This window comes from Bemisia tabaci, chromosome 9, assembly GCF_918797505.1.
Source record: "Bemisia tabaci chromosome 9, PGI_BMITA_v3".
Taxonomy (NCBI): Eukaryota; Metazoa; Arthropoda; class Insecta; order Hemiptera; family Aleyrodidae; genus Bemisia; species Bemisia tabaci.
This window is the reverse complement of record NC_092801.1, coordinates 30,825,986-30,845,800: the sequence shown is the minus strand read 5'-3', so window position 1 is coordinate 30,845,800 and position 19,815 is coordinate 30,825,986. Positions and strand designations below refer to the sequence as shown.

Genomic DNA, 19,815 nt, shown 5'->3' with positions numbered 1-19,815 from the left:
AAGCTACTGGTTGATTTTTTGGATTAGTTTTTCCCTCGTCAAATCGGCCAAATCTTTGAGTTGAAAATCTATGATCTCATTAAGAATTACATGGTAACTACCAGGATTGAACCTGGGTCGCATCGATGATTATTCAATGCACAAACCTATCGCAATACACAATCTCAGAGTATTGGGTGGAAAACAAGAGTGCATAAGTTCCGCAGGATAGTTTGCAAAACACATCGAGCTCCCTGAAAAAAGTAGCTGATAGCTGATTAAGGAACGACTGTAAATACGGTCCGTACACATCTTAATCCGTGCAAGCTTATCCAGGCAATACCAAACAATTGGGCGCTTCTGGGTACCAGATGCGCCCTTTCCGGCCGTTCGACTCCCCCGATGTAACATGTACTATACTACATACCGTTTTGCCTTATGGGTAATGACGCCATTCTGGCACACCCGGGAAAATTTGATTTTTTTCTGCATCTGGTATGCGTAAAAGTTTTCGTGAAATGTTTTGCTTTTAAGCATAACAATCTCGCACGGACGTATTACCTGGTTAAACTATTTTGGGGCTTCGTTATGCTTAAATGCCTCATATTCGAGGTTGTAGTTTCAGATTGATTCGAAAAAATCACGAACAGTCACGTGATCTCTTCATTTTAGTGACGTATTACTGTGCTATTTTGTGATTGGTTCATTTTCTCGGCGCAGCATCGTCAAGCATCAGCTGTTTGCGACTCTGGGTTGAAGGTTTAAGGTTATGTCATAGAGAATAGAAAGTTAGAGGCCCGACTCGATGCTAGGTAATTGAAACAGATGCGCTCGCAGCGCGCTCGCTGGCAACGTACGTAACTACTATTTTCTATTGTTTTCCAGAGACTAGCGGCGGGTATGTTGCTGCCGGACCACCTTCACGTAGGCAATTTGTTATACATCGTCCGTCCGCAATACTCTCGCTTGGCCGTATGAAAACGTTCCTCGCATGCGCAGTGTTAAAAAAGCGCCCTCCAACGCTTTGGCGTTGGAACTGCTTGTTTTTCATTTGATACGGCTAACGATATAACTTAACTCATTAGTAGTTTGGGTAGAATATCATGTGCGACTTCAATATGAGACACCATACTTAAGCTTTTTTTATTTTTTCGCCGAATTTTATGGATACATACGAGATCATAAATCTGAAAATAGATACTAATGCAAATATAATGACGAAAAGTGACACTAAGATTACAGATATAATGTCCAGGCAGAAGTATTCGAAGAGACTTGCATCAGCAGTGGCTGGTCTCAAATGAGATGCTCCTCCATGGCGAGCAACGTGCTCTATCCAGAACACCGCTTTGTCCATGGCTTGAGAAGTGAAGTCATGGGATATGGCTGAAAGTCGCCGCATATTCTTCAGATAGCTACGGAAAATTCACAAAAAATTAAAAACCAACATCTGCTAATTTAATCTGAATCCTATTAATTTGCTGCACACACTGGGAAAAAACACACATTGGATCTAGAGTCCAGACTCTTAAAAACATCGGCAAGAAAAAGTGCTCTTGATTCAATCAGAATCCAGCTTAAATCAAGAACCAAGCCTCCTAATTTAAGCGGATTTCGTTTTGGTTCAAGCAGAAATGCGATTGAATCAAGATCATTTTTTCTTGTCAATGTTTTTAAGAGTCTGAACTCTAGATCCAATGTGATTTTTTTTTTTCCAGTGCAGTCTATTCCTAATTTTTTTCGCGTGTTATGTACTTTTGTTGATTTGTAACACGTTAACTACGGATATGGGTATATCGTTAGAAATTTTGAATTATTATGTATGATATACACTAAAATCCACTTTCGATGACACCGGTATCGATATAGACAAAGATTATTTTTTAACTTTGGCCACAACGTAATTGTTTAACCAGCACACAGTCAATTAGAGAGGTCGGACATGAATTTTTTTACAAAAACTACAAATTTTGATGTTTATTTCGTCACATTTAAAATTTCAAGGGGTGCATTTAGAAGAAACTTTTATTAAAATTAAACTGTGCGGCGAGAATGAAATTTTTCCTCTCGATAGTACTCTGAATTTTATTCCAATATTGGAGATTGACACCGGGAACGTTTTGACTTAGATGAGAGTGAAAGGGTCCGTCTATTTACCCACGCCAAATATGAAGAAGCATTATCTTACCTTTCATCGTATAACACAGTTTCAATGCCAATTTTGATTTTCTCAAAGAAGTAGATATCTTGCGGCGACAATTTATTCCCAACCTTCAAATCGATCATTTTTGTTGCGACACAATTTTGATCCACAAACCACGGGATGGCGAGAGTGGGGACCCCAAAATGAACTGCTTCTTGGAAGCTCTGAAGTCCGCCTTGTGTGATGAATAACCTCACTTTCGGATGAGCTGAAAAAAGGGCAAAAAAATCAAATCATTTTTGGAACTTTTTGTCGCTGACTTTTGGTTTCCTAGGGCTAACGCAAAATTTTAGAATGCCCTTACGTTAGATCTTCGCTCCTCTGGTGTAGGGGCGTACCTCGATTTCCGCATGAACCACGGAAATGATGGATTTGTATGTGAAACAGGACTCACGTGGAAATTGAGATACGCGTTTACGTCAGAGGAACGACATAATTAGCGACAGAGTGAGTAAAATATTGTACGATGAAAATAGCAGTGTTTAAGATTTTGAATAGCCACCGGACTCCCCAAGCACCAAGCTGTTGTGGCATCCATTTTTGGGTCGTTTGAAATTTTAAAAACGTCATAGTACACTGAAAAAAAATTCTCGGCGTTTTTACCAAGGTCCGTTGGTACCTTTACTATCCCACTTTTTTACCCACTATTGGTAATTTTACCAAGACAGACTGGTAAGCTTACCTAAAAACCGGTATTTTTACTGTTTTTTTCAGGTAAGAATACCACTTTTATTGGTAATCAATTCCCGGTAACTTTGCCATTTAATCTCGGTAATTCTACCACAGTCGATAAAAAATATTGGCGTTTTTACCGGGGTCCAGTAAAATTACCGAGAAAGTCAATAATTTTACCGAGATTTCTCGGTAAAATTACCAATTCCATAAATGGTAATTTTACCAAGAAAAAACTGGGATCAAATAGAACCCTGAATTTTTGGTAATTTTACCCTTTTCTTAGTAAATACACCGAGATTTTTTTTCAGTGTAAGTCGATTTTCTCCTCTAGAAGAGCTAAACATATTCAGTAGTGCTATCGAGAAAAGCACTGCTTTTTGGAAACTCTGAAGTACTCCTTGAGTGATGAATAATCGAACTTTTGGATGTGCTACGAAAATTCAATAAAAAAATGTTGAGACATCGATTCCGTCACTTTACAGTCTCGAGAACTTTTGAGTGGTACATCATGTTCCTCTTCCTTTATTATCATGGTCCTTTCACTTTCTATATTCTGCATTGTAATATTTAAAACCAGGAGACATTATCTAACACCTAAGTTTATGGTCTACATAGTTTTAAGCGGATAATAAGTTTGTCAGCTTCATATTTTCTATCCACCGTAGGAAAAGCTTTCGAATTTCTGGTTTCGTGATTTCAAAAACGTCATAAATAATCACTTTTCTCCTCCAGAACAGCTAAAGATATTTTGGTAGTGCTATCAAGAAAGCCTCACAGGGTCTGCATTGGGAAAATAAATCATATTAAATAGTTTCCTTTGTAGACTCCCTCAATTATTTACTTACCCAGCACGCTGTGTTGAGGCATCCATTTTTGGCTCAAAATGTTATCTGACTGTCCTGGAATTTTTCCATCGAGCTCCCATTTCCAGAGCACTCGGTAGCCGTGCGGTAGTTCTCGAAAGAACTTCAGGAAATTCTGTAGTATGTCTGGTGGTAAAGCTGAGCTTTTCATGTTGGATCCAAAACTAAAGTAGATCACTCCTTTCTCCGCCCCGTCCAACCAGTCTTGCAAGTTCTTGAAATATTTAAAGAAAAAAATTAATAAATAGATATTTTTTAAATTCTTTTCTTTTTTGAAAATTTCCTTCTTTAAAGTGTTTATTTTTCAGGAAAGCTATGACAATTTTCCCTCAAAATTTTCAGGAACTTTAGGTGAAATTACAAACGAAATTATCTCAATAATATTTACACGTTTTCTCGAAAATTCGTGAATTACCAAAAAGAATTTGGCAACGGCTGAAGGTTAATAAGGCGTTTTTCCTTAGCACGGCAGTATTGCTTGGAACTTTTGCTCGGAACTTACATTTACTTGAAATTTCCACAGAATATTCCTCCAACAGGAAGAAGAACCAAAAGAGGTCTCAAGAAATGACGATGATAATTTTATGGTCGAGTAACATAGAGAATTTGCAGGTATCTGAAATTTGATGAATTTCGTGTTTTAGAAACTACCGAGTGAACTGAACACGAGGATACCCTTGGTTACTGAATTGAACAATTATTGGAGTAGATATGACAAAATTATCTAATCTGCTAAAATAAGTGTATTTAAACAGAAAATGCCGCCAGATGACGTCACTAGGCGATGCATTTTGTCACTTTTAAATCTATTTTTATACCATTTCCCGTATCAGAAAAAAATTATAAGAAACTGTGAAATCAGCTCTTTAGGCGTTTTCAGATGAAGCAATAAAAAAATTGCATGCACATTTTCCATTAGTCCACAGCTTCTCAATTCCAAATACGTGCTTTTGCACAATTTAAAATTTTAATGAAGCAAACGCACCTACCTTTGGTAGTTGTTCTGGAGGTTTGATATGCAGAGGTCCTGTTTCAATGACGTTGGGACCCAATAGCCTTGGATAGTAATATAACGAGTTGGAAATGCTCAAAGTGAGACAAACTTTTTCCCACCAAGTGTCTACCAGACTTTCACCTCCTCGACCATAATTATTCCGGAAAAATTCCCGCGCAGAATCCGTTATTAGTGTCTCTACACTCGAATGAATATAGAGATGAGAGAACCAGTTCTCAATCTTTTGCCATATGTTCATTTTATCCGTGTAATGATTAAATATAGAGGGCAAATAAGACAGATGAACTTTACTGCCCAAGTAGTCCTCTGTAAAAATGTCCATGAGAAATGTTGACATGGATATGATCGGGGCATCCTCTGCTAAGATGCGTGCCATTGGAGATAAATATGGGAGGAGAAAAAATTGAGCAATGACCACGTCGATTTTGATTTTTTCCGATTCCAGGTGCCTGAAAGCAGATTTTAGGAGTATAAAATACTGATAAAAATTTCGATTAATCAAAAGAGCAATCTAATGTGTATGTAATCAACAAACCGAAGGAGAATAATCGTCGGAAAAAATTAACACCTTGGCCGGATTATGATCTGTTTTTACCCGGTGCAAACTTCAGATGGACCAACATTTTCACAACATTGTTTATAGGTTACAACGAAGTTTAAGGTGTGTTATAAAGGTGTGCTTTTCGAAGAAATAAAGGTTTCAGGACATTCCGTCAACGATTTTTTGTCCGCGCACCTGTTTTGTCCAGTAGTTTGATAAAGATTGGTAAGTTTGATAAGTTTGGAAAATAAGATTTGTGTTGAAAGAAACTATACAAAAATGAATAAAAATGGGGAAAAACCAAGAATCTTGCAATCATTAGTTTTAACCCGTATGTATACATCGATCTTTTAGAGTCAAATACGTCCAATTTTAAGCGTTTCGTTGCGCGTACACACGCTGTAGCACAGTAAAAGCACAAAATATAAAAGAAATAATTAAAAAAGCTTTGGGGGTCATTAAATTTGACACGGAACCACCTTAAAATTTACAAAACACATTTTATATTTTCCTTAAATACACTTTTTTTTTCATCAATTTAAATGAGGAAAATCCATGCAGAGTGTGCAAAAATTTCAAAATCAAGAGCTGAAAAACTCCGACTCCGCGATTTTAAATATTAGAGCATACACTGAGCGGAGCGGTGTGCTAGTGCTACCGCGGCGGCGCAAAACGCGCACTAACGCCTACAAACCTAAGGGGATACTTCACGCATTGTGCAATGCTTTGAGTATCCCCTTAGGTTTGTAGGCGCCAATGCGCGTTGGGAGTAGGCCAGCCGCCCGCCGCGCCGAACGTGCCACGGCGCCTCAAGCAACTATTCCACAACAGAGGTGTTGCACAGTATCAAACGAAATTGAAGGCGCTTTAACATTTTCAGAATGATAGGCGTCCTTTGAGAGTACGAAGCTTTCCTCGCAAATTAAATCAAGGTACTTCGGCCCGAGCTCCCCTGCCGTAAAGACGCGTGGACATAAACTACTAGAAGCGTACGGTGTGCGGACAAAAAATCGTTGTCGAAATGTCCTTCAACCGAAATAAATATTCGCCCTCTCTCGTACATGTATTGCCTATGCGGCAAATTTGAAGGCGAATCTTAAGTGGATGTGGGTAGGTTTACACATGTTCTATTGGTTTGGTGAATTTTATGGAGCTAGATGCAGGTTTATTTTTCGAAGATAGTCATTATCGGTTTGTTTGTTGCCTATGTTGCGAATTTGAAGGCGAATCTGAAGTGGACGCTATTATGTCAGTAAGTTTACTTCAAAATTACGTTACGTCAATTCTGTTGAATTCCTCTCGAAATTCATTGAAACCATCCTCTTAATGGCACTATGTTAAGGATCTCCTTACACCTCCCCTAATTACAATGTACTTACCTAAACTATATCGATGGTGAAAATCCAAAAGCACGTATATCGTTTGCGGTGTTTTAAAATCTTTGCTCTCATTCAATTTTCTTTCAGGAGAACAAATCAATATTTTCTTGAAGTTTTTTCAGAATATTTCTCCCTCAGAGTAGAAAATTTATGGAAGGTTTAATGCATCGTATTTGAGTCGTTTCCTTTAAAAAAATACAATTTGATAAGAAGTCTGCAACGTAACAAACCGTGATACGTTGTTTGGGAGTTGCACTGTCGAACAGTGGATCGAGTCAATGGGAGAGGCCGGACAAAATTTGAGAACTTTAAAAGTTCATAACTCAGTTTTTACAAAATTTTGAGGTCTTATGAATGGCCTCATTGGTTTTCTCATTAAAGGTTCTCTGAGAACCACCCGTCAAAATTTGAAATTCAACAAAATAAACATCTAAATTTGCAGTTTTAGTGAAGAAATTCATGTCCGATCTCTCTTATTGATGAGGTCCTTGTGCGTCGTGCTTAACATTTCTGTAAGAGGCATAAAAAATTGTTGTGTTCTTACTTTTTGAGGTCAAAAAACGGCTGGCTTTGTAACTGATTCCTCACGACTTTCAGCATGGCCACGGGCATTTTCGGTACTTGCCACTTAGAAACTTCTCGGTGATAGAGGCTGGCTATATTCTTGTCGTCCTCCCTTTGCTCCCACGCAAATGAAGTGTCTGCGCAGGTATAGTTGACGTGATTCTTCAGTTCCTACAGCAGTGAGAAAAATAGGTTCTTGAATGGAAAATACATATATAATACCACAGGGATTTGATGATTCCCGAAACGGGGAAACATACTAGTACGCAACGTTTTTGGCCGTTTGGGCTAAAGGACCACTAGACAAGGTACGAATTTCAGCAATCTGATACATATGTTTTCACCAGAATTTCTCGTAAAACACGATGCGCACAACGAATATTACCGAAATCAACTCCTTCCGAAGATATTTAATGATTCTTCGCGCGTGAATTGAAACCGCTCGCTCATGAAAACTCATTCCTCTACGTGATTAACATCGCGCGCTAAACATTATCATGAACGTCTCTACGATAAAAAATCTAGCAACCTCAATCTTGACACTTTGGCTCAGCTATAGCAAATTACTAATAGTTTGAAAAACACATGGTGGGAAATGAACATTGCTCGATTGAGAAGCTTGCTGAAACCGTTGTAGTGCGAGATTTGACTCACGTAGAGCTTTATGAGCTTCTTGTGAGCGGGCAGTTCAAATTCCTCGGGACCAATGTGAAATAAAAATGTTAATATCTCCGTTAGGAGATGGTTTTAGTAATTTTCGTTGTGCGAATCGTGTTCTACGTGAAATTCTGGTTAACAATCATGTATCAAAATGCTTAAATTCGTACCTTGTCTAGTAGTCCATTATTGAATTTTATAGATAAGGCTATAGACAAAGAATCAAATTAAACAGCGGGTAACAAAGCTAATTTTTGCGTAAATACAACCGAAACGTTTCGGCTGAAGATTCAGTCTTCATCAGTTGGATAAAAACAGTAAAAAATTGTAAAAATCTAAAAACGTACTACTTGGCTGGACCTTTCAAAACGAGGAAAATGTCGTTAACTTTATTTGTTAACTTAAATGTTATTAATAACAACATTTTTCTCCCTTTGAAAGGTACAGCCAAGTTCTACGTTCTTAGATTTTTACAATTTTTTATTGTTTTTATCCAACTACGGAAAGCTGAATTTTCAGCCGAAACGTTTTGTCGATATTTACGTTAGAATTAGCCTTGTTACCCGCTGTTTCATTAGTTACTATTGTATATATCTTATGACGCGCTGCTGAGCATCAAACATAGCTATAGACAAAGGAGTCAAAGAGAAAATCGAGCGATTCTATGAATGGGAGTGGGTGTTTGCAATAGACAAAGGAGGTAAGCTATAGACAAACTAACAGCAACCTACGAGGGACCCCATACATAGTATATCAGTTTCCCCCTTGGCCTTTAACAACACTGGAAAAAGAAAACACATTGGATCCAGAGTCCAGACTCTTAAAAACATCGACAAGAAAAAAGACTCTTGATTCAATCATATTCAAGCTTAAATCAAGAACCAATCCTCTTAATTTGAGCGGATTTCTTTTTGATTTAAGCTTAAATCTGATTGAATCAAGGGACCTTTTTCTTGTCAATGTTTTCAAGAGTCTGGACCCTAGATCCAATGTGTTTTTTTTTTAGTGAACCACCCATTTCAACCAATATTAGAGCTTCATTTTCCCTTTGACTTCTATGTCTATCGCTTTGTAAATCCATTTCAATAATTAGTCCACAGGAAGGAAATGTTTTCTGCGTGATTAAAGTGTAGTACATTCGAATGTTGAAAAATTTCCTCCGACAAACCATCAATTTTTGAGAGTCATGAAAGGTTTCCTTGAAAATTTTCCAATATTTAAGATCAAATCAATCGAAGAAAATTCTCTGAATTTGTGAAGGAAAATATTCATAATTTTCTCAGGAAATACGGTTTTTTTAAAAAAATAAATCAGGCATCTTCTCAAGGCAAATGCGGCGTTCCTCTTTTTTTTGCTAGAGATGGACGGCTCCTTTCGTTTATTTATTCATTCATTCATTTGATTGAGTCGGTTCTGGAATGAGACAAACTTAATTCTTAAATCCAGTAAGCCTGTTAGATATCATGCGCGGCACTCATCGTGAAAATACGTCGCTCCTTTGACGTAAAGGCGTATATCAATTTTCACATGAGCCCCAGGAGGCATCATTTATGTGTAAAACAGGGTTTACTCGGAAATTGAGATACGACCTAACGTCAGAGAAGCGACGAATAGATGAAAAGAGGCACAAATCACGCATCATTCATCTCTACAATTTTGTGAGGAAATATAATCTTACTCACCAAAACTGGGTTCGGAGTGACGACAAACAACTCGTGGCCATCTTTGATCAATCTTTCAGTCAATGCTAGCATAGGCCGTTGATGACTAAAAACAGGTGTCGGGTACAGAATCAAAATTTTAAAGCTATGCGTGACGGCTGCACGTGTCAAAATTATTATGAGAACCGCCACCGGTCCATATTTTTCGGTTATTATCGAGAGCATTGTCATCAGGCCAAGCCGAAATTGCACATTCGGAGACGCACCAATACTTGATGAAATGACAGGAGTTGCTTCAAGACGATAATCTCCGTGGAAAAAATGAAAATAAAATTCCTTAAAAATTAAAATAAAAATTAGAAATCTGAGCTTTAAACGCACCTAACTAAGTAATTTTTCAAACTTATATCCGTTAGCAGGAAAACTAAGTTAAGATCGCTGAACTTAGTGTACCATATATATTTAATGTTATCTAAAGTGCTGGTATATCTCTCGATACTTAAACCAATTTCAGGCTTTTTTTCCTTGAGATTTGATTAAATTTTAACAAAATTAACTCAGAACAGTTCTAACACTAAACGCATCGCAGGCGAGTTGTCCAAGACTGCCAAAATGTACGAAGTCCTTCAGGTTGTCATGGGTGATAATGCGTCGTGAAGCTTGTCAAAAAGTGAATGATCCTTCAGTTATGTGAATTGATGCATTTTTAAAAATTTCCATTCCCTTATATGTTTTATTTATAAAATAATAAATAAAAATAAACTGACTACGTCATTTAGTTTCTTTCCGAAACATGAGAAACGTTGCATAGAAGATAACACGATTTCACTACTTTTGTCAATAGAAATCTGCAAAACGCTGGTGACAGTTATTTTAGTATTTGGCATGTCCACTCGAACACTCTAGAAGCTAATAAAGATATAAATTTGCGATGTATATCCCAAACATTGTTTCTGGAGGACGCACTCAGATGCAGACGAAACTAAAAACTCAGAAAGAAAGAAAATATTGCATAAAATAACACACCACGAAATCAAAATCAATGTTTAAATATCAAAACTGAAATACTCAACATAGTTCGCATCATTAAGAAACGGTTACAGATAGGAGATTCTTCTATGGAGGATTACGTGCTCTACCCCAAACACAGTTTTGTCGAGAGCTTGAGAAGTGAAATCGTGCGATATGGATATCTGAACATGTTGTTCATTTGGCGATAAAAATAGGGAATCGATTGTTACAAAATATTTATTTATCATCAACAGTTAGCTTTGGCATACAAGGGGTTTTTATTGTCTTACAAATACAACAGCTCCTTACAAACCTTTTGACACGGCGGCGCACAGTGGATCGAGTGAATAGGAGAGGTCGGCCAAAATTTGAAAACTTTAAAAGCTTACGACTCCGTTTTTATAAAAAATTGAGGCTTTAAAAATGGTCTTATTGGTTATCCCGTATTTCCCTTGAGAATCACCCCTTAAATTTTAAATTTTGACGAAATAAGCATCTGAACTTGCAGTTTTAGTGAAACAATGCATGTCCAACCTCTCCCATTGATGCGGTCTATTGTGCGGCGCATACTAAAACAAGTCATAAAGAGAGGTGCTGGGCATTGAATTTGTGACGAAAACTGTCAATTACGTTGTTTATTTTGTGTCAATTTAAATTTTAAGGAATGCCTCGCAAATGAAATTTCATAGAGAACCAATGAAACCACTCTTATAGCTTTACGATTTATATCAACGTGGAGATAAGCTTTTGAAGTTTTCACACCATGTTTGCAATTGAAAACGATGACCCGATGGGATCTAATTGTAGCACCTGCAGGATCAGCCCTCGTGGGCCATTTGAAGTAGGAAAAAAAAATATTAAGATTTGTTCCAACAGCAAACTTCTGCGTTCAATATTAATAGTGATATCGCTCTTTGAAATTTCGGGGGTTTTGACGTCATCCCCCGCTTTGGTTTCTTCCACCTTGTTTTCATCAGTCGGCGTGTCGCATATTTGCACTGGTTTTTCAACGTAAAACTCGGATAAAAGCAAGGTGGAACAAACCAAGGGTGTCTCATCCACGGTGGATGACGTCATAAATCGACTTTTTCAAAGCGCGGTATCTCGGTTAATATTCAACGCTGAAAGTTGCTATTTGGACGAATCTGATTATTTTTAGCTAATCTACAACAATCAAGCATCAAAACACGATTCTGTGACCAGCACAACGGACCCATTGTGTGTCTCAGTTTGGGTTAAGATGGAGAAATGGTGCTGGGTCCACACCATTTCGCGGGGAAAACAAAGCCAATATTATATATTCCAATGCAAACTGCGTGAGCTGAACACTCTCCCCCCTCAGTTTCGTACTGGTGCGCATTAGAGTTCAAAAAATTAATTTTGGCTCTAATTTTAATTTTTGGAACTTCTTTGCTTTGTTCCCGCGAAATGGTGTGGACCTGGCACCATTTCTCCACCTTGTTACATACAGTTCGGGCCACTTCTTAGTGTTTATTTTTCTTCATTTGGGTCAGGAGTAGTGCAAAACTGCGATAGGAAATACCGGGAATCAGGCTCCTTTTATTTTTCCGCTAAAATTTTTACGTAAATACGTTATTACGACTCTGACAATAGAGAAAAATCCGTAGAGACTAATAAAACAAGACAATAAGATCACTGATATAATGTCCAAACAAAGGAATTCGAAGAGACTCGAATCAGCGATGGCTGGTCTCAAATGAGATGCACCGCCATGGCGAGCCACGTGCTCTATCCAGAAAACAGCTTTGTCCATGGCTTGAGAAGTGAAGTCGCGGGATATGGCCGAAAGTCGTCGCATGTTCTTCCGATACCTAGAGAAAATTCAACAAAATTAAGACCAATGGAGATGTTGCATGTGTGAGGGATTTGCGATTTGACTGTTGTTTCTTGTGTAAAAGTTCGCGAGAAACACGATGGTGCCACTGGTGTTCTCTGAAATCAACTCCCAAGCTCAAAAAAAGCTCTCAAGTTGAGGCCAAAATGGAGGGGATATCCCATACTATCCTGAGAGTCCACCTCTACATCAAGACAAACTCTCCATGCAAAGATAGGGAGCAAATACATTAACAGGGTTGCCGTGTTTTCAGTTTTGGAGTCCCCTAATAAAGTGGCAGCCCTGTCAATGTATGTGTTCCCTATCTTTGCACGGAGAGTTTGTCTTGATGGAGAGGTGGACTCTCAGGGTAGGGTGGGATATCCCCTCCATTTTGGCCTCGACTTGAGAGCTTTTTTTGAGCTTGGGAGTTGATTTCAGAGAAAACCAGTGGCACCATCGTGTTTCTTCCGAACTTGTACATAAGAATCAACAGTCAAATTGCAAATTCCTCACACATGCAACATCTCCATTATGCATTCATATAAACCTTATAGAAATGGACTGATAGTGTAGTGATATCGTCACCTTTTGGCCAAAGTATCACAAACGCCATGCGACGTTTAAGGATTTCCGCCGCCATTTTATTTTTTCACAGAGAAATTTTTGGTTGAATCTGTTTGAAAATTTCATTGAAATATAATGGCAGCACAAAGAAAGTTCAGTGAAATTTTCGTACAACTTCGTTGAACAATTATCTGTAGAAAATAGAATGGCGGCGGAAATTAAACGTCGCATGGCGCTAGTAATACTTAGGCTGGAAGGTGACGATATTGTGTTGTGTGGTAAATCCAATTTTTCTCATTGTAGTTAAAACCTCTTTTTCCATCAGTCCTGCCACTCACTTCAATAGAAATGAATAAACGTCCTCCGTTAAAAATAATAAAATTCTGTTTTTATGTTGAGGATGGGTCGAGTATATTGACTCTTAGCTTAAGCCGAATGAGATTTCCATTTAGAGCCAATTGAATCGCACTATGCAATTCCGAGCTACAATTCCGTCCCAGCTCAGGTTAGCAACATCGTATTTAACATTAATTGCCCTATGTGCATAAGCGTTATATGGATGAGCCAGGTAATGTAGTTCTTAATTGCAAAATAGAGTCCAATCAAAGTTATTAGGAATCAATTACAGTCCTTTTAAAATCGATCAGAATCAGACGGAGCCAACAAATCGAAAAATAGTCAAAGTTAACTCGAAAGTAGAGTCAAAGTTAACTCTGTGTTATCTTCAGTATGGGAACGGAATTTTACTCTTCTTTTACAGGGGAATTTTTCCCCGCGTGAAGTACTAAAATATGTACGCTTACTTTTCATCGTGTAACATTGCTTCGATGCCTGCTTTAATTTTTTCAAAGGAGTGGATATCTTGCGGCGACAACTTGACTCCAACTTTCGCATCGACCATTTTTGCTGTTACACAATTTTGATCCACAAACCACGGGATTCCAACTGTGGGGACCCCGTAGTGTACTGCTTCTTGGAAACTCTGAAGCCCTCCCTGCGTAATGAATACTTTCACTTTCGGATGAGCTGCAACACAATAAAGCAGAAAATTGAATTAATCACATTCCTGGATTTTTCCTCAATTATCACTACATTTATTATGATGTGAAATAATGAATGCTCATTGTCTTACACAAATGAGAATAATTTAGAATGACGACTTCTTGAATGGTCAGAGATTTTTTCTGATCGAAAAATTGCATTATTTTCTATCGCACACACACGCTCCATCGAGAACGAATCGTGTCTGCCAAACAGCAATTTGCGACTGTAGAATCAAGAAAGTGGCAAATATATCGCAGGTAGTCAGCAATCTCGGTCAATTTGCAAGTGTGAGGCGTGTTGTTTCGTCAAATTGCAATAATTCGTACTGACATAATTGATCCGCGCAAATCAGAAAGAATCCAAGCCACGTTAGCCATTGCCAAATTTAATCGGGCAGTTTAATTTTTTACATGAAAACGGTTGTGCGGATTTTCGCGTACATTTTTGTGAATTTTCTGCATATAGTACGGATCACATACCGTTAAATTAGGCAAGAGCTGATAAGGCTTAGTTCTCTTCTGCTAAACGCGGTCCAATTAAAGTACGGCCGGGGCTCGGAACGCCTTCAAATCCCGTTGATACTCTCTGCCTTTCCAGGCAGGTAGTTTAGTTGCCTATCTGAACTGCCACTAATGTCACAACACTTACTCGCAAGTGTGCTAGTTGTTACCACTAGTTCAAAAAGAAAAGTACGGTTGTTCGAATTTCAAGAATAATGAGCAGTGCTTTTTTTTCATTTACTTCGGAATAAACTCATCCTTTTATTCAGCACAAATAAATCATAACTGTCCAGAGATTGCTTTATTTACTCTGTTTCTAACCTTGTTAAGTAATTAATTGTGAATTTCTTGAGAGCAACAGTTGTAGGCTGGGGAAAAAATTCAAAAATAAAAAACAGACCTACCCAGGAAACGACTCCTAAGCCACTAGACGCGTCATTTCACAGGTCCTATTTATACTCATTTAAGATCTATTTTATTAGCATTCGATCATTTCATGCGTTTCAAAAAAATGCTGCACTTTTCAATGTAGCATCTTCATGCGTCTTCAAAATTTTGAGATAAAAATTTCAAACCACTCTCACCAAGTACGCTATCTTGCGGCATCCACCTCTGGGTTAAAATGTTATCGCACTGTCCTGGAATTTGCCCGCCAGATTCCCATTTCCAGAGCACCCTGTAGCCAACCGGCAACTCTCGGAAGAATTTCAAGAAGTTTTTGAGCACGTCTTGTGGTAAAGATGTGCTTTTTAAATTACTTCCAAGACTGAAGTAGATCACTCCTTTCTCCGCCCCGTCCAACCATTCTTGTAAATCCTTGTGAAAAAATTAATAAATGAAAAGCGTTTCCACAACATAATATCAACATAAACATAATCGACTAATCTGAAGGAGAGCCTATATACTTCTCCTCTGCCTAATTTTTTAAAGGGCCGGCGATAATTTCGTTTTTTTTTTTTTGCTGAACTTAGCCTCATATGTTTCAATAAGAGTCATCAACCGGAACTTAAATGATTCTTTTCACCCCCACGAAATCGCGAGGACGAAAAATTTACTGGATAAGTGCCACTACGTTTGCTAATGTCTACTCTAAAACCTACACCCACCAATAAGTAGATCTGGTATCCTGGTATGTAGATTGGCTCCTCTAGTATTTTTTAAAACGACCAGTCACATATGCCTTGAGAAAAATGCGTTCGAAACCATTATTACTTGCCCCTATACGTATATTCACCACAATTTTTCCTAGTGTATTTTACTGTAGAGTAAATATAAATACCATGAAAACTCCGATTTCTTATGCTATTCACCCAGAATTCTTACGAAAGAAATGTCAAGAAACCATTCTTTGATATTTAGACGAAATTTTGCCTGATTTGAGGAAAATTTCTCTCGAGTAAAGATAATTTTCTCTAATTTAATGAAGCGCCCAATTATGTGGTTTATTTTTTCCTGGAAATACAAAGCTTTTTTTCAATTCAAAGAAAACTAACTTTTTCATCGATGAATTAATTAATTTCCTTTGAATAGAAAAAAATAACACGGATTAAAAAAAAAGTCTCAATATAAAAAAAGGGAGAAAATATTCAATCCGAAAAACTATTTTATTTTGAAAAAATATGCTTTGAATCAGATCAATTTTTATCATCTGAATAAAATAAGTATTTTTTTAACAATTCTTTTCACGGCATCCCGGATAAAAGATTACATGTTTACATTTTACAACGTGCTTACAGCACATAAATAATTATATGAAAATGTTAATGAAGAAAGCTTACCTTTGGTAGCTGTTTTGGAGGTTTAATATGCAGAGGTCCGGTTTGAATAACATTTGGGCTCAAAAGCCTCGGAGAGTAATACAATGAATTGGAGGTAAGTAGAGTAATGCTGACGTTTACCCACCAAAAATCCACCAGCCTTTCACCTCCTGGACCATAAATCTCCTGGAAAAATTGCCTCGCAGAATCCTCTACCGTTCTCCTTATGCTGGATTTGATGTAAGTATGGGAAAACCAGTTTTCAATCTTCTGCCATAGATTCATTTTATCCGTGTAATGACCAAATGTAGAAGGCGAAAATGATAGATGCATTTTGCTGCCCAGAAAGTTTTCCCCAATGAGGTCCGAAGAAAATGATGATACGGCTATTATCGGGGCATTTGTAGCTAGGATGCTTGCTATTGGGGCCAGGTATGGAAGTAGGTAAGATTGAACAATGACAACGTCTAATTTGATTTTTTCCGACTCCAGATGCCTAAAATTGGGAGTTAGGGAGATTAAACACTGATAAGCACTTAACTTATTTCAATTACCTTTCTTCCAAATAGCCGGAAAACTCCGAAAATATGATTTTAACTGTAACTAACACAGTATCTACTGCCAAAAGTAACGTTTTTTGGCATAATTGTCTAATCAAAATTAATATTAAAATAACATCATAATTAAAATTGAAGTATCATCATAATTATTATTTAAAGATCATACTTGTGAAACACATTTTGTAACCTGCTACATACGTATTTTTAAGAATAATTATAATAAATGAGACACACAGATGAACAAATGAAAAATTAGGGTATGCACTGGGCCCCTAGACATGGTGCGATTAAAAGCATTCTACTGTATGTTCCTGATTCAAATATCACGTAGAACAGGATTTTGCACTTAAACTTACTGAACGTAACTCCCAACTAAGATTTTAAAGTTTTTATTAGCATGGGTCACGAACAATATGAATTCCCCGTTTTACATTTCAAGGGGTGCTAAAGATGGAAAATTTCACGAGGGAACCAATGAAACCACTTTCAAGACCTCGAAGTTGTATATGAACGGAGTTAAAAGCGTTTAAAGTTTCCAAATTTTGTCCGACCGTTCCTATGGACTTGATCCACCGTGCGTCACCTCCTGACGTAAGGGTATACCCTCATTTTTACGTGAGCCCTGTTATGCATATGATTCCACGCTTTTTGAGACTCAAATGGAAATGAAAATTTGCCCTTTGAGGTGCAACTATATCAAGAAAACACACATTTTCTTAGGGAAAATCCTATGAGAATCAATGGTATTCTTACTTTTGAAAGTTAAGGAATTCCCGACTTCGTAGCTGGAGCTGTATAAGTTTCATCATCGCCCTGGTTATCGTAGCTGTTTTCCACTTGGAGAGCTGCCGCTGATATTGGGGTACGCCATTTTTTTGGTCTTCGCGCTCATCATACGCAAAAGAGAGGTCTGCAAGAGTGTAGTTGACGTGATCCTTAAGATCCTGCAGTCGTAAGAACAATCGATATTTGTAATAAAAATAATCTGAATCAACATTGATAAACCTAGGAAAAAAAGAACATGGGGTCGTTGGGTGATATGAACATTTCCAATTAATTGTGGTGGTACGCGCCCAGTAAATTAGGTTCTCATCCAAAATGTCGCGGTACTATCCCAATTTAAGTTGTGGCACTACCAAAGTTAATCGAAAATGTCCATATCATACAACAAATTGGGGTAGCACCACAATTTTAGTGGTTAGACCCCCAACACTTTTTTCCCCGTGTCTGATACTCATCAGGCGGGGAAAACACGTTCTAACGAAACATGTTTGGCCGATTTCTGTTTGAAGAAAAAATGCCGTACAACCTTCAGAAGTTACCTAATCTCCCTTAATAAAACAGAGTTTTTATGAACTCTTGATGTGAATAACTTCCATCAGTTTTTCAGGCAATATCATTTCAAAATTTTCTCTTTAAACCCTAAAAATTTTTAGGTTAAATAGTGACTGCCTTCTTCAGAAACAAGTTTTTTGCGGAGAAATGTTTGTCAATATTCGAAAATTCATCGACGTATTTTCTTATACGCGGTAGCACGGCAGTAATGGCGGCTCGGCGGGAACACTCTCCGATCACCGCTTTCTCCCGCGGTTTTTAATCAGCAAAGAGTGACGTCATCAATCTCTTATCACAAGTAAATTATGACGTCACAAACGCATAACTATAGTAAGCAATGGCGTTATCAATGCTGCGTTCGGAGCAAACAGAGGCGTCATCGATGCTATAACTAAAGTGAAGAACGACGACGTCATCAATGCATCATTGGAAAGTAAACGATGACGTCACTACTAAAAATTATGACTTGGATGAGGAGATAAATTTGTACTCACCGACACAGGGTTTGGTGTGACGACAAACAATTCATGGCCTTCTTTGATTAACCGCTCAGTTAGTGCCATAATCGGGCGTTGGTGACTAAATGACGGTGTCGGGTACAATATTAAAATTTTAAAGCTATTTGTGACAGCTGCAAGTGTTAAAATTATTATGAGAGCCGTCAACGGCCCATATTTACGGGGTATTATCGAACGCATCGTGCGCTAGTCGACACAAAAAGTGTTAGCTTGATTGCGCATCAAGAATACAAGTACCTCGTTCACTTTCGTGACAACTTAACTAAAAAAAAATTGTTCACTGATTTATTATCTGAAAGTTCACTTGACATAATAATACAAATTATCAACTGGTGAAGTAAATAAGCAACTTAAAAATTTAGCTCCCGCGACCAAGATGTAAATGGTGAGCGAAGATAAAACAACTGAGTCGTAAATGAATCAACCCGAAAAATGTTCCAAAATGTATCATCCGATTATGCGGACACTAATTAAAAACGATAGTCTTTCCGCTTGATAAAACGAAAGGTGTTTAAATAACATCCAGTCTTATCTAGGGTGCTCGTATCGGTTTTAATACTTTGACCACGGCTGAGGAACGCAAACTTTCTCTGATTTGGCAATGCACTATGAATTTGGACATGAGGATGCAATAGAATCACAGTTTCAATGCGTTCCGTATACTTTTTTCCTCGCCTGTGGGCCGATTATTGAAATTGATAGACAAAGCAGTAGACAAAGAAGACGTAGGGAATATAGAGCTATCCTATGCGTTGAAATGGATGGTTCCTGTAGACTGAGGGAGAACATGATGGACTAACTATCGGGTCCCTCGTGGGTTGCCGTTCCTTATTCAGATCCCTTTTTCAGATAATTATGAAGAAACAACATTATTACGACACTGTAATTGCGCTGGTTTCTTTTTGCTAAATGCAATCTATGTAAAGGAAGGAAAAGAAATGGATCGCATTTAGTAAAGAGGGGCCAGCGCGATTACTATGTTGTAAAAATACGGATGGAGAAATCTAGTGTCTTTTTTGTCGTTTCTCTAAAAATGTGTCTTGAAGAGAATGTATCTACAAAATTTCAAGTTCGAATTGGAGAGTTTGCACGTAAAAGAGCGTAAAATGTTTGATTCTGTAGGAGTAGAAATACTCATTAGGATATGACGCG

At 37.8% G+C, this 19,815-nt stretch overlaps 1 protein-coding gene across 1 annotated transcript; it reads right to left on the bottom strand.

Annotated features, from left to right (window-relative positions):
• Positions 1-1,098: 1,098 nt before the first annotated feature.
• Positions 1,099-19,214, bottom strand: LOC109030370 (uncharacterized). The gene is made up of 13 exons (XM_019041304.2): positions 18,640-19,214; positions 17,564-17,754; positions 16,272-16,746; positions 15,078-15,309; positions 13,753-13,975; positions 12,104-12,380; positions 10,305-10,439; positions 9,559-9,873; positions 7,200-7,390; positions 4,710-5,184; positions 3,703-3,934; positions 2,168-2,390; positions 1,099-1,394 (listed from the first exon to the last, which is right to left on the bottom strand). The coding sequence occupies exons 1-13, from the start codon at positions 18,841-18,843 to the stop codon at positions 1,112-1,114; spliced, it is 3,456 nt and encodes a 1,151-aa protein (XP_018896849.2). The 5' UTR covers positions 18,844-19,214; the 3' UTR covers positions 1,099-1,111.
• Positions 19,215-19,815: the final 601 nt, after the last annotated feature.

What these genes read in the sequence shown, in the direction of transcription:
- LOC109030370 (XM_019041304.2), bottom strand. Translation starts at nt 18,843, where the DNA reads ATGCGTTCGATAATACCCCGTAAATATGGGCCGTTGACGGCTCTCATA. An exon ending in GCCGCAAGATAGCGTACTTG is followed by an intron (nt 13,976 to 15,077) that starts GTGAGAGTGGTT and finishes ATTGTGTTGCAG; the next exon opens with CTCATCCGAAAGTGAAAGTA. An exon ending in CTCCAGAACAACTACCAAAG is followed by an intron (nt 3,935 to 4,709) that starts GTAGGTGCGTTT and finishes AAATATTTCAAG; the next exon opens with AACTTGCAAGACTGGTTGGA.